This window comes from Rhinichthys klamathensis, unplaced genomic scaffold, assembly GCF_029890125.1.
Source record: "Rhinichthys klamathensis goyatoka isolate OS25496 unplaced genomic scaffold, OSU_Roscu_1.1 h1tg000036l_1, whole genome shotgun sequence".
NCBI classification, from domain to species: Eukaryota; Metazoa; Chordata; class Actinopteri; order Cypriniformes; family Leuciscidae; genus Rhinichthys; species Rhinichthys klamathensis.
In genome coordinates, this window is record NW_026606584.1 from 10,809,358 (window position 1) to 10,833,119 (window position 23,762).

Here is a 23,762-nt window from a genome sequence, read left to right on the forward strand (position 1 = left end):
ACCGAATTAATTCTCACTTCTCGTCAGAAGATGGTGCCCGCAGGTGAATCATTCATCCATCCATTTTCCAAACTGATTGTCCAATGTGGCGACAACGTAATATCATACTGGTATAAATTCCTTTTTAATTGAGTATTTCCATGTCATTGTTCAAGTTAAATCTTTTCATGACTACTGGAGCTGGCTGTTTGCTACGTTTCAAAGGATTTTCTAAACAGCAAGCACAAGCGGCAGCCCTTCCGGCGCAATCAGCGTCCGAATTCACTCACTCGTTTTCATTCACTCCCTCAAATGTACGAAATTAGTGGACTAATATAGGGAATAGTGAATGAGGGTATAGGGGGCTGTTTCAGACACAGCCCAGGTCTTGCAGTCTCTACTAATGAGCTGATGAGTTGAATCAGGTGTGTTAGATGAGAGAAACATACAGGGCAGGTTTGAAAACTGTGTTAATTGCGTTAAATATTTAAAATTGTGTTAAACTGACAAAAAATAAATCACAAAATTAACGCATTCATTTTGACAGCTCTACATGTAAAAAATAGATATTTATTGCTGCATCCCACATTTTTACCACTGGACATTTTATTTTATTTAAGGTTAAGCATCCCCTTTTATTAAAAAAGAGAAAAAGAAAAGATTTCCGTAAAAGGAGCTCAAAATGTATCCAATTGAAAGTAATCTATAATGTCCACTCTTACTGCCACCTATTAGCAATAGCAAGTAGCAAATTGTATGTTTAGCAGACTGTGATGCGAACTTGATGCCCTTTTTAAAAAGTCTTGATTTTGTGTTTTCACATATTTACATTGTTTCAGCTCTTCTCTTCCCAGCTTTGTTTAGTTTCTGTCTCTATTAAGCCCCTCCTTCCAAAAAGCGCAGTGTGCTCTGGTTTTTCAGCTGGACCATTGTGCTGTGATTGGTCAACTGCTTCGAGCGTGTTTTTGGAAATATCACGCCCCTTACTATAACCGCATGTTTCAACACACTACTAATGTAACTCAACTCATTGGCCTCTTTTTTTCTATTTTTTCCTTATGCCTTGGACGTGAATTATTTAAATGAGGAATAGTGTGATGTTCCTTCCTGGAAGGAAACTCAAGACTACAATTGAGGAGTTTCAGGGAGTTTAGAAATGGTGCTTACTGATATAGAGAATAACTCCCTTTCGAGTGGGCTTTGTGCTTTGTAACTTTGCAGACCTTTTTCATGCTCAAATAGCAACACATTAAAGAAAATTGAAAATGTATAAAAAAAAGCATAACAGGTCCTCTTTAAAACAGCCCTTTGATTTGTCCCAGCCCAGCGTCCTATTTCAATAGAAATAAGTAAAAAAGAAGCAAATTGTCAAATTATTCATGGGGTCAAAAACCTATTGCAGAGATAAAGAGATCGCTTCCTTTCTTACCTCTTCCATTTCTGCCTGTCTTCCCCACAAATCTCCTTCCCTTAAGATTTATCTTATGATCCTGCAGGATGTCATCCAGAACTCCTCTGAAGATCTGGGCTGAAAGATGAGGAACCCTTTGAGTATAAGAAACTCTGTAATTGCTACCCATCTGATTGCTTGTTCAAGGCCTCCTTCCTTTTATAAGGGCAGGATGGGGGATAGAACGGGTGCTGTGAGTGACTGCTGAAATGGAACCCCAAGGCTAATAATTAACTAAATTAATCAGAGTCAATGCCATGATCTCTCCCGGCTGGACGCTTAGCGCTCCCTCAGTTGGCGTTATTGTAGTTTGTACTGCTGGAACAGAGGACTTGGCTTCTCCAGAGACATTCCGTTTTCTTCTGTTTCTCATCCTGAATACAACAACCCTTAAGTCTGAGAAAAGTCTGAGGCTAGATAAATTAGTGTAATTATTAGCAGAGTTTGGTTAGGTGGTAATTCATTTGTACACTGGGCTAGAACATAATCCGTCATAAGACAAGGAACACGTAATAGTTTTTACAGTCGGCTGCATTCATCACAGTTCAAGCCAACACACTCAGCACCTCCTTCCTCCATTACGTCGTATTTTCATTTCTAAAGAGCACAAGCGGGACACAGAACTGAATAATGCAGACTTTGAGGCACACTGTATATGCCATGTAAGTGAATTGCTACCAAAACTGTCTCTAAAGTTTCTGATTAATTGATATTTCCGTCTCACTGTACTCTGCGAGAGATCCTGTTCTTTTTTGTACTCCGAGATATTGAGTTTGTGTAACTCATTAGGGAACTCTCAGAAGAGTTCAGATGAGGAGCAATTCCTTAGCTCCGCAGTTTGGCTCTCCAAAAAAAACTTCTGGGGTGCAAAAATGCGTCAGAACAATTTTCAAAGATTTCGAAAACTCAGATTAAAGATTTCGAAAGGCGAATGACTCAATGGTCAACCAAAACTTTTTTCCTTTCTTTGTGCTGTGGTTAGGAGTCGGGAATTGAAGCGTTTTTTTCTAAAGTCAGCTGGAGATGCTCTCATAATTTATGAGACATCTTGCCATGAAAACTTGATGAAGAAACTTGGAAGAGTTAGAGATTTTTTTGAACACATAGTATGTAAGACCCCAGACGTTGGACTGTAGTAAATGGGTCAAGTGGCATTCAGCTTTGTGTTTCAAACGCAACATTATCAACACTTCTGTAAAAGGCTACAGTGTCCCGGAGTGTATTAATAGAGCTTTCTATCAGAGAGCGTTGTGCATTGTCCTAGATACTCTGGTTGAGCATTTGCATATTACGCACTTGCCCTTAGCGAAGTCTCAGGAGTGTGCTTTAAAATTCACTCCCACTTGTGTGTGTGTGTGTGTGTGTGTGTGTGTATGTGTGTGTGTGTGTGTGTGTGTGTGTGTGTGTGTGTGTGTGTGTGTGTGTGTGTGTGTGTGTGTGTGTGAAAACATGGGATTTGTGTCATATTAAAGTACTGTAACCCTAAAACAGGCCAAGAACTACATGAAGAGTGAACCAATGCTTATTATTGTCCTTTAAGAAACATTTAGAGGTGGCACTTAAAATGTAGCATTTAGTTAGAATGGATTATGGCTCTTAAATACAGCATGCAAAAGTGTTACAACTGTTATATTTTATGTTTGCAATATATTTAAGTATTTAAAATGTTTTAACATCAAAGCATTACTAACTACAAACACGGGACATAGCTGAAAATGTTTCATGTTTTATTGGCATTTGGAAATTTGTAATGTTTTTCCACAATGGGCAGCAAGAATAGTTTTGCTGAACTAGAAGAAGCATCCTTTGTTTACAAGCTGCCAATGGGTTCCCACAGTGAGGCTGAGGAAAGAGAGCTTGTGTAGAATCAAAAGGAAAAGATCCAGGCCTTACCTGCCTTGGGCAATGTTAAGTCTCTGGTTAATAAAATAGACAAGCAACTGACCAAGAGTGAATGAGAATACAAACACTGAAATTTGGCCGAGAGCTGATGCTCTAGTCTAGACTCTACAGTTGCACTTTAGTTTTTCCTTGTTCATTAGCAAGAGTAAGAAAAGTGTTTTTGTTTATGAATAAATGGCACGGCCTATGGCGTTACAACTTACAAGGGTAAAGCACAGATTTTATGACCCAAATGTCAAACTACTTACTGTGGGCAACATATTACCTGCCACAGGAGTTTTCATGTTCAATTTAAAGAAATAGACAAAGCTGAGAGGACTTTGCAAATGGGATATGTTCTGTAAGGCAAATGGTAAGAACATCATTACTCTAAATTATACAGTACACTATATTAATGTGCGGACAATGGCAATACCTATAAAAATTCCAAATGCTTTCCCCAATATCAGGCCATTCCCCAGCAATTGTTGATCACAAAGGCCCTTAAGTACCTATGCTGAACAAAACAAGGAGGAGTTCAGGTCTAGATCGGACCTGGAAAGCACAGCTGAAACAACTTTGAGAAGAAAAAAAGATCTACTGGGATCTTAATCTCAATTTATTAATAAAGCAAAAGTATACATAAGATGAAAGTGATGCAAGACATAAAAACAGCAGCCAACAAGAAGACATCACAAGTTGTAGGCTAAAGAGAATAGATGTGTATATAATTCTGATTTAAAAATATGTACTAATTTTCAATACCATGGAGAAAAATTGCCATATATATATTTTTTAATATTATCTCATAATTTGGCAGCAGGGACATTAGGCTGCTGTCACTTTAAGGCCTGATGCAAGAATGCATTTTCTTTCTCAACTCTGTTTACGTTCACTTAAAACATAACTGACCACTTACTTGAATACACGCCTAGACCGGCATTTTGACATTATTTTGTATGTATTTGACTATTTAAGTGCCATAAACTCAATTTAGTACTGAAACGCGGAATGATTAAAATTCCAGCCACAAGTTGTATGGACTACTTTTATGGGTCTTTTTTTGTTATTTTGGAATATGACAGGCCTCATTCACTTTCGTTATAAAATGCCCGGGATATTTTTCATAAATTCATCTTTTTGTTTTACGGAAGAAAAAGTTTGGTTTGGAACAACATGAGGTTGAGGAAATCATGACAGCATTTTTATTTTTAGGTGAACTATTCTTTTAAATAATTAAATTGGGTCCTGAATATATAGTTAGATCCTTGTCTGGATTCTGCATATTTTTCTTCCATGCACACATGAGTCTTGGCTGCTGTTTCTTCATTGCCTTTTTTATTCTTGTATGGCGTGTTTATGTTTCCGCTCTTCAAGACCAAGGACACACTGCTTTCTAGTCTCACATCAGAGTGTGGCGTGCCACTTAAAAGAGTCTCTCCTTTCTCTCTTTCTCTTTTTCCCAGCGCTCATTCTCTCTCCTCTCCCGGCTCCTACCTCAGATGGTCAGGGAGGGCCTGTTTTTCGCGATGGTTCATGTGAGGTGATATCATCTAACACGAACCTTCATTGTCGGAGAGCGCGGGTCGGCGATTGTGCCTCGTTGAGACAGCTCCATTGAGGCTTGCAAGATTGTCTGCGTTGCAGGCCTAGTTTAAGGAGCTGGAGGGCTTACAATGAATCATGTTGCTAGATTTCATTCGTGGGTGAGCGTTTGACCCCAAGAAAGAATCTCTCCTGCCACACAAACATGCAGTCCAACACATTCACTCACCTCCACGCTCTAACTCTCTTCTTTATCTCGCTTTCTCACGTTTTTTTTCTTTCTGTTCACTCAGCCTGTTTACACTCTGGCACCTGTCCATGTCACAGTTCCCACCTACTTCCAGGACGTGTAACCCATACGTTTCCCCCACACCCTCTCTGCCATCTGCACGCTGCCCTGCAGGCCTGACACACTGAGAGGCAATGCATTGTGGCATGTACCCCCCCCCCCCCCCTCCCTCCTTTCTCCCTGCTCCAGAGTCACATCCCATTCTGCCTCATCATCGTTTGCTGATATGGGAATGAGATTACAGGGGGTTATGGGTAAGGGGCACTGAGAGATTGAAGCACATTGATGACACCCATTCCTTTTGTCATCTGGAATAAAACCAGACGTACAGCTATGTAGAAGGCCTTTTGGACTATTGCACACAGAAATGACAGAATTAGTGAATAGGGAAAACACAAGAAGACGACAGAAATTTCAAACCAATACAAAGAAGTGGAATTTGAAGCTTTTAGTGTTGCTGTTGAAAACCTTTTAACACTTAGTTAGTGTCCACAAGAAAGAAAACAAAAAATATTTTAAAAGTCTGGTTTAAAAACTTCTTGTGTGTTATTAGAAATGTTGTAATATTGTTAATATTGTCATTAGAAATATTGCATTTATGCTGGCATTTGCTTTTGAATTTGTTTTATTCCATTTTCCAGAAAAGTAATGTTTGAATGACTGTAAAAATGTCATGTTGTGTAAACCAAGTAAAAATGAATAACATATTTGTCTCTACATCTTGAATATTTATTTTTATATTTATAATGTAAAATGTAAATACATAATGTTAAATGTAAATACAAAAGGTAAGGTTACTTAAATCATAATTTATTTATTCATAAATAATTTTTTTACGTATTTTAGGGAGTCAAGCCATGCTTTGGATTCTGCGGACAAATGTTGTTTAAAAAAAAAAAATCAGGTTTTTTTTTTTTTTCATTTTAATAAAAATATTCATCTGTATTAATCTTAGAACAGAAGTTACTCATGCTTATTACAGAAGAGGTGTATTAAAATTTTTCTGTAATTAATGGATAGAACAAAAAATTTGCATCACATTGACTCCATAACGTTTGTTTGCAATCTAATATAGAAACATTTTGCATGACTTTGTATCTTTTTTCGTTCTTTCCACACAGAGCCTGTCACAACAGATTTATTTTTTCCTCCCCAGCTTTTGTGTGGGGTGGGTGGGGGTTTCAAAGCGTGTGTTTGGTAACATTGCTCTGTAATAAATTTGTGAATTAGAGCAGCATAATTTGCTGGAGCGGAATTTGCTGTTGGAACAGATGTTTTTTAAATCTTTTCACTCCAGCTGCAGGAATGTGTTGTTTGCTATTGTTCCTAAAAAACGAGATGAATTCCATCTGTGGGAATCTATGTTGCATTATTGCTACTATTTCTGTCTAATAACGCTCTGTTGTTTACACCGCAAAATATTCTTTCTGAAGAAACAAAGTTCTTACAAGCCCAGAATATGTGTTGTGGATCTGTTGTGTTTATTTGTTTACATGTGCGTTGTCACGATGCGCTTTGTCTCCCAGTACTGAGAAGGCTGTGTTTCCTCCTTAAAGAATCACACCTTCTTTTCTCAGCGAGTCAGGAAAGTTTGGCCTTCCACAAAAAAAGTTCTTTGCCTTCCCTCTTTACACGCATGATCTTTGATTTCCGGCAATGTAAGATCAAAATTGCTGCTCGCGCTCGCGCCGCCTTTCATGCACCTCTCTTGCATCGCAGCGTGAAAAAACAAAGAGCGGCGAGACGGAGATGTGCAGGAAATCTTAGCAGGCCTGCCACTCAAAACATCCACCATCGCCAAACAACAGCATCTGCCTGCCACCACAAATACATTAGAAATCAATTATTTATGGAACGGAGTCAAGAACTCTTTAATCTTCTCCTTTTATCCAATTAAAATGCCTAACCGCTTTAAGCCTTTCACAAAGCTTGTGAGCAACACACTCGGCCTCTTTCTTCTTCCTTCATTCCATCCTTATTATTTCTCTTTTTTTTCTGAGGTTGCATATACTGTAAGAAAGAATCGAGGCTTCATAGGGATGGTGAAAACAGAAGAGAAAGTGTATAAAGTGTAAATGAACTCTTCCACTCCTACCCCTTCTGGTTACAAAGGAACTATTTGAAGTTTTAATATGAAGACTCGCCTTCCATTCCCAGAGCAAGGGACGCAGGGGAGCGAAGGCTCTTTCATGAGCCCTCTCTGCCCAGTGTTTTTTTTTTTTTTTAAGCAATTGAGCTTGATAGAGATGTACAAATGGTGCTTTTGTTATGCAGGAATCGGGTTTTGAGCAGCTGATAGTAAAAATGTGGTCATTTATAAACTAAAAAATAAACTTTTCTATTAAGCTCAGTCTGAAAGTGACGGATTCACCAGAGATGTTTGCGGCTACAAATGAGTCAAAGAACAATTAGGCCCCACATTTACAGAGACGGTTGCCTGCAGATATTAGGCTTCACATAATATATTTGTGTGCGACTTTGGACTGTTTGTGAGTCTGTAGATTTCTTTAGAGCTGCTGATGTAATTTATGTGGGTCCTCTAACTGTATTCCCTACTGACTCCAATATTGAGAGAAACGTGACTTATAGCCTGTGGAAACCGGACGACTGCTAAATAACAATGACCAAATTCACCCTACTGTACAGACAAGTGTTACTGAATGATCTTTAATCTCGTCCACCTAAGACTACTGTACTAAAGCCAAAGCCTACTGTATACTTGGTAACATTTTATTTTAGGGTCCAATTCTGACTATTAAAGCTGCAGTAGGCTAGGGAGTTTTGAGAAAACGTTGACTTAGCCTGAAAATTTGAACAAGCACAACTTACAGGTCCCACCCCCTTGCTCTCTGCTGCGCTACAGCCCTCCCTCCACAGCTTGTCCTCCACAGCGGAGCCTGTCGTGAACGCGCAGGCTAGTAAACAGGGCCACCGATAACAGCGGATAAAAAGTTATATGGCACATTCACTAATAGGGACTAAACGTCAATAATATGCTTTACATTGACTATGGCCTGCCCATACTTTGACTACAAACTTGGTCCTCAAATCATTATGTATTTTGCAATAGCCTACATGCAACTTTATATCGTTGCACTCTTTCTATAAGTTATAAATAGCTAGTAAGATAACGTTAATATAACGGTAACTAACGTTACAGGATGTAAGTAATTATTCTAGCGATATATAATGCTAGATAAGGTGTGCTAGTACATTATTTCAGCAACATGACAAGCCAGTGAATTAGCAGGTTTCAATTGTTGCTGAGCAGAGTGCGTGACATTTTATCTACATGTTATGCGGCTACAGTTTTGACACCGAGTCAATGGGCTCTGTGTAATTCTTTCTTTTTCGCTTGTTTATCGTCATCAGTCTTTTTCCTTTTACCTCTTTGTTTTATGAGCAGGTGTCACTCGAGAATTGGCAGTTTAGGTTGTTTCTCCGTCATAAGCACAGCTGCAGCACGCCGGCGATCTGGAGTTTGAACGACGGCTCGCGCTGTGCAAGAGAGGGCTGTGATCAGCGCGTACACGAGCATGATTGACACTGCTAAGACATTCCTCCTGGCTCTGATTGGTTGTTTCTGACCGGGAGCGTGTATTTCTGCAAATGGCAATAGGACCACTGGGAGGAGCCAGAGGAGCTTGATTTTTACACAGATTATATGTCTCATATTCTACTGTCAGGACATAATGACAGTTTTAGCAAATACAATTTTTCAAAAGTTACCTACAGCAGCTTTAACTAGTTAATTTTTTTGCATGCGTATTACTAGGATATTGGCTATGTATTAGTTCTTATAAAGCGCATGCTAATGCCTTATTCTGCATGGCCATATTCTACATCCCTTAATCCTACCCAATTCCAACTCAATACCTAAACTTAACAAACTACATTACTAACTATTAATAAGTAATTAGGAGTTTATTGAGGCAAAAGTCATAGTTAATAGTGAGTATTGGACCCTAATCTAAAGTGTGACCAATAATCATCACCAAAGTGTGACCAAACAATCCTCTAATGACACACACACACACACACACACACATATATATATATATATATATATATATATATATATATATATATATATATTAATGTAATGATTTCTTGCTGGTAAAAACAATGGCTGTTAATAGAATAAAATAATTGTGATTTAATCTCTGTATTTCTAGAAAGCTGAAAAAAATAGTAATATGAAATTTGCTAAATATATCAAAATCAGTGTATTAAACACTGAGTGGATATCTTAAGATAATACACTAACTATGACAGGCCCAAAAATAAACATACATTTTTTGCAGACCCTTTATAGAACCCCTTCCTCAGACCCTAGTTTTTTAAAGCTCTAACTAATCTTATGTTGCTGATTAATGTTAACTGTGACAATTGTAAACTCTAATTTTGTGATAATGTGTATAGTCTGTTGACAATAACATAACTGATGGTTATTTGTCAGCATATTTAAGCTTGTGGTGACAAATATTCAGGTAATTTAACTTCATTAGATCTAAGCTTAGTTTTCAACTTAATTATGGCAAAGTTATGTATCTGTAAAAGTGTATCTTTTATTTAAGATATAGGGCCCTATTTTAACGATCTGAAACGCAAGTATCAAGCGCGAAGCGCAAGTACCTTTGTGGGCGGGTCTTGGGCGCTGTTGCTATTTTACCGGCGGCATAAATGACTCTTGCGCCCGACGCAAGTTTAAAAGGGGTTGGTCTGAAATAGCTTCATTATTCATAGGTGTGGTTTGGGCGTAACGTGAAATAAACCAATCAGAGCGTCATCCAACACACCCTTTAAGAGCAGGTGCGCATGTTGCATGGCGGATTGCTATTATAACGGCGGATTTACCAGGCGCGCGCCAGGAGCGGTTCACAGCCGCCTAGGAGACCGACGTTCTTGTCAGGGCAGTGAAAGACAGAGAAGTGGCGTTGTATGGGGATGGGAGTTTTTTTTTTTTTTGGTTCTTGACGGACAAACTAATTTTGTCAGATGTCCTTATATAGCCTACATATGTGTCTTGCCACTATTGGGAAAACAGATCTGATCCGTCATTACTACAATTAGCCTGAAAAATTTGGGTAAATGTGTAAGCTAGATTTAGGCCTACATTTTTTTACATCTTCATGGACACCACAATGATTTCCCTCATGTGTTAATATTTTTCCTTGTTATAATGTATGATTTGCAAAAATAAAAACTGCTGCATCTGTGTTGATGAGAGAATCAAAGTGTATGTGCGTTGTGCACCCGCTACATTATGGCCAAGCATGCGAGCTTAACATAGCATTATGAACAACGCGCAACGCGCCACTGACTTTACACTAGGTTTTTTCTGGTCAGTGGCGGAATTGTTTTCTGGAACTGCAAAATAGCACTAGGGAATGTTTGCGCCGAAACACGCCTCCTTTTTGCGCCGACCCGCCCAGGGAGCGCAAGTTCATTTCCTAGTTTACCGACGTGCGTCTGTGGAGGGAAAAGCCCGCTTTGCGTGGGTGCAAAATAGGAATGATACATGCGTCAGTGTACAAAGTCATTTGCGCCGGGTGCAAGATAGGGCCCATAGGGTATAAGGATAGTTAGTACACTACTTAGGTAATTGTTTTGAGTGTTAGGTGGTCTGGATTTTCTGTTGAACTGGTCCTTCGCCTGACAAAAGTGACCTATGAAGGCATTTGAGGATTTCTTTGTACCTCCTGAGAGTCCAAGGCATTCCCACCCCACTAAGGGGAAAGAAGATTTCCGAACGGTTTCCTCCACTCAGGCTTTGAGGGTGACCTGCGCTCATCCCTTGGCTGTATTCCCCACTCTCACTTTCTCTCTTCTCTTTTTCTGTGCTTGTCTCTCTCACACACTGGTTTGGCTCAGAGGGGCCTGTGATCCAGTGCGACTCTTGTTTCAGCCCATCTGAAGTGATTACCTCTGCCTGGGATTCCTCCCACCCCCACAGGTCCCCTGGGGAGCTGCGGCAGGCAGACGGCTCCACTTTATTTCCTCCGCCTGCTCTGTGCTGTTCCTCAGCGGAACCCTGCTGCAGGTACAGCTCAGCGGGATGGAGGGGGAATTATCTAGAGATCAGTGTCAGTGAAGTAGCTCACATTAGTTTTAGTGACAGTTCAACATGGGGCACGCAACATAGAGCTAAGTGGTAATTATTTATCAACATGACATTCATTTATTATGCTGCTGTTTCATAGACAGGTGTGACAGTTCATGGAAACCTCATGCCGGATCATTTCACAGTGCCTTTAATTAAAGTAATGGTCTGTATGGCTACCTACAAAATCAGCCGTAAAGCACTTTTATCTTCACACACTTTTTTTTTAAATGATAAAAAACAAGAATAATACTCTTATTACCATTCAAATGTTTGGGTTGGTAGAATTTTGTTTTTTAATTTTTTAATTAAAAAATGCACATAACAACTGCATGTATTTGATTTAAAATAGTAGTATTGTGTAACAATATTACACTTTCAAATAACGGTTTTCTATTTTAATATGTTCAGCAGCAATTACTCCACTCTTCAGTGTCACATGATCCTTCAGAAATCATTCTAATGCTTAAAAAATATTTCTTATTATTATCAGTTGCAAACAGTTGTGTTGCTTAATATTTTTGAAGAAACAGTGCTACATGATTTTCAGGATTTTTTAATGAATGGAAAGAACATTTATTTGCAATATAATTTTTTGTAACATGCCAGTCAATTTTGATCAATTCAATGTATTCATGAGAAACAAAAGTAAAAAAAAAAGTCATACTGACCCCCAACTTTTGAACGGTAGTGTACATTTAAAGCAACATAGCTTAATATCAAGGTCAAGGCTTGACAAGGTATGACTTGTTTTAGAGAATATCATCCCCCCCATGTTTACAGTAGTAAGAACTTATTTCAGAATGTATTCTCTTAATCTCACAGTTTTGCATCTTAAGTAAATTTATCTTATTTAATAATGTTTCAAATTTTTTAGCTGTAAAACAAGATAAAAGTACCGATTTTTTGCAATGCATCGATCGAGCTGAACAGATATCCCCGTGCTAATCCACACACACGAGGAGAATTATCTACGATTTAAACTTTGTTGAGAAGAGGTGCTCATATTCAGCTCAGCTTTGATATCTAATCTGAAGAGCGGAAAAGTTCAGTCTGTTTTGTTGATGCCGCCGACAGCTTCAGCAGTGAAAATGGGAGCGTGTCTGATATTTCTCCTGCTCGCTGCTTCGCCTTTTGTCTGTGACAAGCTTGAACTCTGGCTCTCATTGCAGTCAGAGAGTGTATCATTTCTAAAAACAGGCTTAAATGAAGCACAAAAGAAAGAGAAAAGAAAAATGAGGAACTACAGAACTAAAGTTAAGTAAATTAATTCATAATATCTCACATTCTCTTTTTTTGGAGATCGTATCTGTCCTCAGATGTGTAAAAAGGAAAACACCACAAGATATGGCTCTAAAGCGCATTATTTCCTGATACTGCTAATTAAACTGCTAGCGTCATTAATTGGTTTGAAGATATCTTTGCATTGAGTTGGAGACATCTTAAGCTCAATTAAAGATAGCTTCAACTCAATTACAGATATCCAAATGCCGTGTCACACAATATGCAATCAGGATCTTTTTTGGGTGCAATAGCAGATGCCCTATAACACAAAGATTGTGCTCTTTCCACTTCCAGTTTCGTTTTATCATAAAAAGATTGTGTGTGTGTGTGTGTGTGTCAATGTGCCAATGTGTTTAATCTTATTCTCATTCCAGCGGGGACATTATATGTGGCTATTAGGGGAAAGATTGGTCTGAAGAGAGATGTGATGGATTTTATTAGTGTTTAAATTGAATATGAGATATCCCTACTCTTTACGCATCTGACATCGTCTGAGTGATAAGCTTCATGTGTTTTAGCATGTTGTGATGGGCGAGTTGACAGATGGTGGGTGGTATTTGCGCAAGCGATGAGGCATTGATCTCCATTCTCTCCACAAAGAGAAAAAAATCAGCTCAGTCTCTATTAAGTGACTGACCTTATTAAGCGCCTTAGATTTCTACAATTGTAGGGCAACCGATCACTTTGCCCTTTTTAAAAAGGAAAAAAAATCCAAACACTTAAAAGGGGTAAATTCCCTGGAGATGGTATCAACCTAACTTTAGAAATGCTCCTCATATTCTGTTTCTTTTGACATTGAGTCTTTTAATTCTTTTTATCCGTGAGACGTGCAATTACTCAGTAGAGTAGATTATGTTATCATTGGTTGTACCACAAAGAAGAGTTGGCTTGAAAGAGGCGACAGACACACTGTTTATTCGAGATTATCTCTGAACCTGAAAGCTGAAGTGTTAGTCTGCTTTAGAGTTGAAACATCTGATCTGATTTAAAGAATAAAATAAAAAATAGACACAGAAACCGTGTGGTTTGGAGGAGAGCAAAGGGTGAATAACCCATATCTCCACTTGAAATAGCTATTTTTAATTAAAATGTTTTTTTTTTTTTTATGAAAATGGCAAATGATGCTGTTTACACTATATGTATATTATCCATTTAACCTTTACTTCTACATTTTCTTTTTTTTATCTCTCACCATGTTGTTGTTTTTTTATTATTTTGTTTAGTTTATATAATTTGCCATCAGCATCCATACAGTAATTCCAATGCTGTATTTTGCAGGTCGGTGTGCATGCTGTGGGGAGAATGTGGTCGGTGAAGGGACGGGTTGTACCGCCATGGACCAGGTCTTCCACGTGCACTGCTTCATCTGCATGACCTGTGGTTCCAAGCTCAGAGGGAAGCCCTTTTATGCCGTGGAAAAGAAGGCTTACTGCGAACCCTGCTATGTCGTGAGTGTGATCTGCTGAACACTCTTTATGCACACACTGGGTCTCGTACACTAATAGTTGAGTTTACGTTTTTTAGTCACGCAAAATATTTACTAGGCGCACAACTGGTGCATACGTACATCATTTTTACTGTAATTTCTTTCTAATGTTGATGAATGTTTGTGTGAGTTTTATTTGGCTTTTTGGCTGTATTACTGTGCGTAGGAAGGTGCAGATTTGAGTTGTTGTTTTTTTCATCTGAAACATGACCCGGGCAGGACTCGAACCTGGGGTTCTTGTAGCACAACTGCTCCCTATGTGCAAAGAACTACCCTCTTTGCCACAGCTCTGAAATAAATATTATACTGTATGTATGTATATGTATACACTACCATTCAAAAGTTTGGCGTTGGTAAGATTTATTTAAAAAAAATTAACATCTTTTCTGCTCACCAAGGCTGCATCTATTTGATCAAAAATAAAAATTAAAATAACTGTTTTCTATTTTAATATATTTTAAACATTTTATTACAATTTTTTATATATTCACCAGCCATTACTTCAGTGTCGTTTTATCCTTCAATAATCATTCTAATATGCTGATTTGGTGTTTAAGTAACATTTCACCTTATTATCAGTATTGAAAACAGTTGTGCTTCTTAATATTTTTGTGGAAACTATGATAGATATTTTTTAGGATACTTTAATGAATAGAAAGTGCAAAAGAACAGCATGTATTTGAAATCTTACTGACCCCAAACGTTTCAAAAAGGTTGTGTACATGAACGTCAAATCATAAATAATAATAAATATATAAATATACATACACTGACACATTGCAACCTGTTGATCATACTGTTATTTACTCGTCGCTCTGCACATTTCTACACACATATCTAAGAGGAAATATTTCAGCGGCAGTAGTTTGCATGCTCTTTGAAGCTCGAGCTTCCTTGTCTTCATATGAAGCTAGCTTCAGCTCTCATTAGCTCCGTGTTCTGAGGACTTGTCTAAGATCTGCCAGGAGCATCTGGCTCTGTGTAAAACCTGGATTTAGGTTCTTTCAGAAATGTTACCCAAACCGTTACTCTTTTCATAATCATTCACCTATTCCTGTCACACTGCTCATTCTTCCCTTATGAGCTGCTTCACACTTGTTAGCTCGGTAGTCAAATCCATAAGAGGCAGAAAGATTAGACAAACAGTGGCCTCGCATGCAAAGGACCAAGCGTCACGTTCAACTTCATCTCATCCATCTGATAAGCATTCACACGGGCAAATCACACTTGAGATGTAACACGAGTATTAAAATCACATTAAACTGCCAGATAGGATTACTTTCCTTTGTAGATTGGAAAGCAAATCAGGGCCTCCTTTTTCTCCCTCCACCATCCACCTTCCCTTTTTGTTTTTTGTTGCTGAAATATCTGTTGAAAATTCTCGTTTCTTCAGGCGAACAGTAAGAGAAGCAGAAATTAGTGACAGTTACAGTAATGCATGAAAATTAGCATTTCTCATTGAACTAGAGGGTGGGAGTTTCTTATAAAAATTCACAAACTTTCTGGACATGTTTTCCCACATCTGAGAGTTGTGCAACATCTGTGCTGGTAGACATGGAAAGTTTTGAGAACCATATTTTGCTTGTCATTATTTTTTTATTCAAGTTTTGCAAAGCAGATTTTTGAACTACTCTGTGTGAGGAAACGAAAAGGGATCACATTAAAAGTAGTAGAGTATTATTAAATTCATTTAGTTAGCAGCTCTAAGTAGAGGTCTGTAATGGATGGACTAAGCTGGCTATCAGCATTCCCATTCTGTACACAAGTTTGTACACAGCTAATTTTGCATTGGCCACCGATGGAGAAAGATGCATTTTAGAACAGATGGTGTAGTTGTAGACAGATTTTGACTCATTCGTTGGGTCCAGAAAGATCCACAAACACATTTTAAATAAATACCATCACAAAGTGCTAAAGTCTGTGATGTCACAAACTCTTTCACACCTTTATGACAGCCACATATTTGGAAGACCTGTCAATCAAATTAGTTCACACTCAGCCACCAATAACCTGGTCTGACCTTTCTCAACCATGGCTCTTTATATGTAAGAGAGCAGGCTCTGTAAAAAAAATGATATATTGTTATAAAAGGATTCTTTATTTGATTGTGGTGTTTATATAGATTGGATGGACCACATACATTTTGTCTAAGTTGACAAAAGCAAAAGTGCAGAAAAGTCCATTTCTGTTTGATCAATCTTTACTGTAATAAGTATAACATTTTGAAACCCTGAGTCGGTAAGCACTAAAAATAAGTAGTAGCCCAACTCACAAAGAAACCAGGCCATTCCTCAAACTGCCTTTTATTTCATCATTGTTTCCCGTTTGCACTTGTGTTATTTCCATTTTCACTGGCACGTGTAGCCTATTTACAATTCTGTTGTGGCCGTAGTGTTTCCGTATTTCCCTTTTAAGAAACCACTGTATTACTGAGCCAGCACTTTCTTTAGTGTTCTTCTCTTTTATACAGACAATGCAAATTTAAAAAAATCCAGAATATTGTTAATATTGGTCAGATTTGTTTACCAAATTAAATGGTCTAAATCCAACTATAATCAAATGTACTTTAAAACTATTTTTTTTAAAGTATTTTAAACACTTGCGTTATATTCACTACATTTCAATTAAAAAATATTACAAAAAAATGTTAAAACAAATTGGAGATATGCTTCAATGGCATGGCGGGCCAAATTAAAGGTCATCACACAGGCCCTTATTTAGGCATCTCTGGTCTAAACAGATTATTTTGATAAACAGATTTTTCTGATGAGTACTGAATACACTTCACAACAAATGCAGTTGCCAAAGTGTCATGTATATTGATTTATTAGACGGCTCTCTGAAATACTTGATTCAGATTGGTCATTTGTGGCATTCACTTGTCAAATACTTCTTAATAATGACTGTTGATCAGGGCAACACGGTATGACTGACCGCACAATTTTTATTATGAACCTAATATTTCATTTTCCATGTCCATGAATTCATTTAATTGGAAGTAGCCATGTAATCAATGGGTTACTGTACAGCCAGTTGATCATTCTCTCAAAATAAACCCTGGTTGATCGGGACCCCGACACAAAGCTTCGCTCTGTTAAATATGCCAATCCATAAATCTAACATGTAACTTTTTATCTCACATTGGCTTTTAGGTCAGCCATTTCAAGAAAAAACAGAGGTTATGTTTTTTCATATTTTGGCTGGTGAAATTTATTTTGACTATTTGACAGCCTATGTTGCATCATTGGTAGTTGATACTGTAGGAAATGCCAAATTCTCCACATTATAACCACTAGTGCTAACACTGAGGTTTCACTGACTTTTTTGGTTGCCCACTGCTCAAGAATGGATCAGAGAAATTTCCAGGACTGTCACCAAAGCCAAAACCACCTTTACCACTCCTACAGCTTTTCAGTAAACCCTTACTAAATCATCTACACTTACCGCTGCAACTGGGGCACGGTGCCAGCTTGGAGTTCAATACAGGGCACAGTTTCACAGAATCATCACTGAATATTCAGGGGAGCATAGGCAAATTGGAAATAATAAATCTTTAATAATACATTTCAACACCATAGCAGCTGCTGTTTTTTCGTTCCAGATATTAAAGGGATGGCTCATCAAAAAATGTAAACCTCTTTCAAATCTGTATGCATTTTTTCCTCCTGTGGAAAAAAAGAGAGATATTTCGAAGAATGTTGAGGTCCAAATGCAACTTTTATTAAATGGACATTTTTCAAAATCTCTTTTTTTCTCCCAAAGAAAAAGGAAATGTAATTGTATTATGCCATAAGGGTGAGTCGATGACAGAATTTTCTTTTTTTGGGTGAACTGTCTCTTTAAGGTCACTGGATGACTGATGCCTGACTGTGTTCTCTCCCTGTGCTTCAAGCCACAATGCAATGTACTGAGAGAGACAAACTGAGTTTGTTCATATATTTAATTCACTTGCTCTGTTCAGCTGAACTTCAAATGATAGGAAATGGGCAGCAAAGCAATAGTTAACCTTTGTTCCAAAGAACAGCATCAGACTATTATGTTTGTCTGTGTACTTCCTCAACAGATGAATCAGTTGAAGTATCGGTGACTCAGGCCATCTCTTGAATCACCCCCACTACACTGATCAGCTCTCAGAATGATTGTACTGTACTTGCTTCCTCTGGAAGTTTTCCAACTTGGATCCATGCGCTAAAGAGAGCCGGGATAATTTAAGAACTTTATTTATGCATTTCATCAGCATAAATGTTCTTCTGGCACAAGATCAAAAGGATGGAAGAAATCTGAATTTCTTAATGAAAGTAATTTCTTCTTCTTTTCTCCTCATCCTCAGGGTCATACGCCTCTGTGCGATTAGAGAATGAGCATGAGACTTTGGTCTCTATAGAGACATGGCAGTCCCCCAGTGAGCTGGGGGAAAACTTCAAATGAGGCCAGCGAGTCAGTCTAGGAATCTTTTAAGATAGGAAGAATGCACATTGTACATTATTTATCAGTTTATTTATCTGCAGAGATGGGATCATAGCATTCATATTTTCATTGTTCTTATATAAACATCTCATTTACTGCTCTGTTTGCCACTAGGGAGCAGGATGGGGGAAAAAACACCTGTTATGTATCCAACATCATTTACTTTCTCCAAAAGAAAAGAGCCTAAATGTATTGAAATCTTCTTTTCTTAAATCTGCATTTTCTTCTATAAATACCTTTGATGTATGACTGTCAGTGTGTTTAAAGTGTTTTAAATACAATTTTCATTTGAACGTGTTGGATCCCGATTTAAAATGATAATTGATCATAATGCTCATTGCTTCATTACAGGATTTCAGCTCTTCATCGTAGCCTTTTAAAATGTAGATTCATCTTGACTTCAAAAGTCATCTTGACATCAAAAGATATCTTAAGAGCATTCAGCAAACTAATTTCAATCCTTAATTTAAGAGGAGCAAATGTCACCACTTATTCTGTATGAAATCTATTGCATTTCATTTATAATAATAAGATTATAAATATGTGCATTTATTATGTCAAGTTCCCCTTATGGGCAGCTAAAATTTGTACAGTTATTAATCAAGCATTAGTGGATATATATACATATATCTTTTAGACTCCAAACTTTTGAATGGTAGTATAACTATTTGCATATAGGAAGCAAATATGTATATTTCAAGCTTACTTAAGTGGTGAACAGTATTTTTCAGTTCTGTTCATACCTGTCAAGTATCCCGTTTTGGCCGGTAAAAAAGTCCCGTATTTTACCATTCTTTCCCGCCGTCTTCCCGTATTAGGTTTTTCCCGTAAATCTCCCGTATTTTAACCTGCGTTATTGAAAAATAACAATACCCCGGGCGGAGTAAAAAAAAACAAAAAACATTCCCAATCTGAGCTCTGTCACTAGCCTCGCGATAACTACAGGTACTGTATGTGGCAGTTGTCGCGAGGTTAGTGTGTGAGGTCAGATGATGAGTGACAACGCGGGGGAAACAAAAAACAAACAAAATCAGAGTCGGATGATGACGCTATGACAGAGCAAGGCACTCCTGCCAAAAAACCAAAACCCTCATGTACTAAATACCGCGATCAATGGGATAGCAAATTTACTTTTCTGAAGAGGAGTTTTGTAACTGCAACTTTACTGCAACAGTTTTGTAACTGCAACTTTAGCATCTCACACGGGGAAGGAATGATGTATGCCAACACGAGAAAGGGTGTTTAGCATGGTACGAAAGATTGTTACCTAGAGAATAGGATGACGTTAGACAACAGAACTGTTTGCTCTACTCTCATGTAAAATTAACCACTCTGGCCCAGCCCACAAATACAATCCTTCCAAAACAGTTAATACAAAGTCTGCAACAAATTTGTTCAATAACTCACTAAAAGAGTAAAGGAAAGTTATGTGAAATGAAAAGAAAAACTGCAAATGAAAAGAAAAACTGCAAATGAAAAGAAAAACTGTAAAAGAAAAGCAATATGAAATGAAAATAATGTGTGGAATAAAAATAAAATGTAAATGTAAAGACAAGCAATGTTAAATGAACAGAAAATATATGCAAATAAGCCTTTAAATAATGCTCTTAATATATACCCTATATATGCTATACCATAGCCTACATATATATACCATACATATATAGGCCTATATATATATATATATATATATATATATATATGTATGTGTGTGTGTGTGTGTGTTTTCATTTAGGCTATGACACCTGTCTTAAAATGTAAGGGGTACTGTAGCTTGGTTGTGGTGGTGGTAGGACTGCTCGCGGTGGGCGCCGGAAAATTTCCCTTATTTTCAAATCCAAAACTTGACAGGTATGGTTCTGTTTAGTTTGGGAATAAATGCTATCACACAGTGACATCCAGTAATCTTTCTCTATAGCAGCAAACAGGAAATACGAAGCCATTTGTTCAAATCTCTTATTTTGCATATTCTTTGGAACGGCACTGATAGCGTTAGCTTGTTTCCACCTCTAGGCAATAGACAACACAGAACTTTTGAACAGTGCAACTAGATATCATTCATTCCTTTCAGTAATAGACAGGAAGGCTGCCTGCTGAAGATTCTCTGTTATCTGTCATCTGCTTCCTGCTCTCCTGTCGTCTTATCACTCATGTGCTCTCAGCATCACAACTGACCCACAAAGAAGGCAAAGATGGAAATAATCAGCCTTTGTGCTCTGGCTTTCCCTGGGTACACCCATCACTGACTTATCACTGCTTGTTTGAATGTGGTGCAATACAGATAAACTTATTCACAGCTCAATTAATCCCCCTTTTTGCATGAAGTGGTCTCTAATCCTGTTAATGTGACATCAGTGGCTTGTCTGTTGTTTTCACTTCTTACCCTGATGTGTTGTAAAGCAGCAGCTGTGGTATACATCTGGTACCCGCTCTCGGACCTTTTTCGTTTTCAAACACCTAGTGTAATCAAGGCTGCACATGCTCACCGAGTCTCTTACACATACTCCACAATCTCAGTGTTATCTTGCACAGTGGGAACTGATTTTATGCAGTCAAAAGCACATTATTCACAGTTAGATCACTAATGTTTGCCCAGGATTTACAGTAATGTTTTTAGTCAATTCATGCAAAAACAATATCAAAGTTTATTCACAATGGTTCTGCAATGAAACGCAGAGCCACCGAATAATTTTCCTCTTCCTTTAGTCCTTTGTTAATTTGGTCTGTGGGGTTTTGACAGGGATTTTGAGTAGAAAGTTCAGCGCTTGAGGCTTCTCTGTGGAGCTGTGTGATTAGTAGTGTTAGAGACAAATGTTCCTGAAAACTGCTATGGCGTAAAACACCGGAAGGAAAAAGGCACTACTTTGAAGAGAACAGAAGTGTTTCTCTGGCGAATGAGAGAGTTGGTTTCTTGGTGTTGGCTGAGTGTTGTGTTTGTATGCAAATAGACATAAAATAGACCTCTCTCAGTGTAAAGCTAGTAAACTTGTGCCGCACCAGCAGAATGTAGGCGGTAAATAGAATTTAATTTTAAGAGATGTTTGTGTACATGGGTTAATGATTTAAGAAAATTCTTTCATTTACTTTGTAGTTCTTAAGAATGTAAACTTTGTATTCGTGGTTGTTTCATATAGTTTTGAGAAACTAAGAAGTTTCAGTTTAATGACAATAAAAGCGTCAACTTTTGTAAATATCAAGTAAAAATAGACCATTTCCTTACACCTTGAATGCATGCCAGTGTACACATCTTAATCATTTTCAATAATAATGTGAAAGTCTATGTGAAATATACACTAATTATAAACACTAACAATGTAATACGATTTTTAAATGTTGTTGAAAGAAGACTCAAGGCTGCATTTATTTGATGAAAAACACAGTCAAACGAGTAATATATTAAATTATTATAATATTACAATTTAAAATAACTGACGGCAGATTTTTCAGCAGCCATTACTCCAGTCTTCAGTGTCACATGATCCTTCAGAAATAATCATAATATGCTGATTTGGAGCTTAAAAACATTTCTTATTTGTATAAATTTTGAAAACAGTTGTGCTGCTTAATATTTTTTGTAGAAACTGTGATAAAAAAAAGTTCAGAAGAATAAGTGCTAAAGCAAGGCCTAGCTAGCGAACAAAATATACACCTTTATCAGTGGGCAGAATCCATTCTCTGAATTCCCCTTTAAGAACTATTGTAATGGTGACACAGGTCATACCTTCCCATGGTTTATGAACAGCTGAGGCTAAATGTATGTGTCCTCTCTCTGAGTAAGTTTGTAGGATGATGCACATTATCATAAATTAGGAGCTTTGTACAGAGAGCTCTAGTGGGGGAAGTGCAGCTTGTGGCTCTTTCCCCCAGTGCAAGATCAGCTTTGACATGTGTTTACTCCTCTACATAAATATTTAGGAACACACAGAAATTCTCTCTGGCTTTAATATTTTGCTCAACTCTTTGGCCAAGTCCCCCATGGGCCAGTGTCTATGTCACAAACTGATATCCATTTTTTTTTCGGTTCAGCCCAATTCCTTGTTTTGGCCTTCTAGCTTCTGTTTTGGACTGATCCACTGTTTCAAGCACCAATGGGGTAGTAAATAGTCAGGCAACTGAATTTATGGAGCTGTGACTACCTACAATTGAAAGTGAACCGCCATGAGAGGTTAAATATAGAGTAAGTCTCAGCTTAATATGAGGGAAAAAATATGGTTTTAAAAAACTTTATTCTATTTCTAAAAGAACATAGTTGCCTATGCAGTAGAAAGGCAAAAGAACAATGAAATCGCTGATACCTGACTTGAGAAAAAGGGCTGTTGTCTTCCCTTTTGCCAAAAAGGTAGGAAACTTTCAACACCCATAATGCATTGGGCATGTTGCCGTCCAAGGCCACTCCCAGTCTTCTTCTATTGGATAGGCTTGACCAGATTCAAATACCGCCTTGGTTGAGTAGGAAATACTTTTTAGCAAACTTATATTCACAAAGGTGTCGACTTTTATTGTTCCAGGATGCAAGAATTCAAAGAGTAAATGTTTAAAGGAAATTAGTTATTTTTAGTTTCCAGTGAAGGATCTAGAGCATTGTAGGCCGTGGAAAATGGCTGCAAAGTAGGCCTAGCTATCCTAAATATGGAGAGAACACTGCTACGGAAAATCTGAAAAATGTCTGTGTTTTTAGTCTCCATTTCAAACTGGATGACTATGAACTCACTGTTTTAGGCCAAACTAGTGCTGCACGATTAATCATATCGCAATCGTAATTGCGATTGTCAAGCCTATGCGATTAAATGACGCAAAATACTGCGATTTTATATGAAATAAACAAATTAGGGCTGTTAACGCAGCATCTGTTATTTTTTGTCATCCTTTGGCTAGTGTTACATGATCCCGCTCTTATTCATGCGAATGCTTTCAGTGAGACAAGTCAAAAGAGAGCGCGCTGCCTGTGAATGTCCTGACTGAAAGACGCGCGCCAGTATCATGATTCATGCGCATGCACAGACCGCGCGCCAGAATACAGTTCTCTTTCCGCTTGAAGTGAACTAACAATAACACACACAATTATGCCAAAATATCATTTGTCGAGTGTCTTCATAACATAAGAGCAGTCTTATGATGGTCGTCGTAAAGAGTTGTGAGAGAATAAGGCGCGTGTGAGATAGGCGTCTCTGTCAGCAACTCTTAAAGGGCCAGCATCCAATAATGCTTTCTGTCAGTAAAGTTAATCAAAGAACAAAGGAAACAGAGAAAAACACTCACTGCTCTTGACCAAAGAACT

General features: G+C 37.8%; 1 protein-coding gene across 2 annotated transcripts in view; it reads left to right on the top strand.

Moving 5' to 3' along the window:
- Positions 1 to 23,762, top strand: part of lpp (LIM domain containing preferred translocation partner in lipoma) — a 235,255-nt gene that overhangs the window by 199,299 nt on the left and 12,194 nt on the right. For both annotated transcript variants that reach the window (XM_056246335.1, XM_056246334.1), the window contains one exon: positions 13,810 to 13,979. In XM_056246335.1, the coding sequence (XP_056102310.1) occupies positions 13,810 to 13,979 (170 nt within the window). The remainder of the gene's footprint in view (positions 1 to 13,809; positions 13,980 to 23,762) is intronic.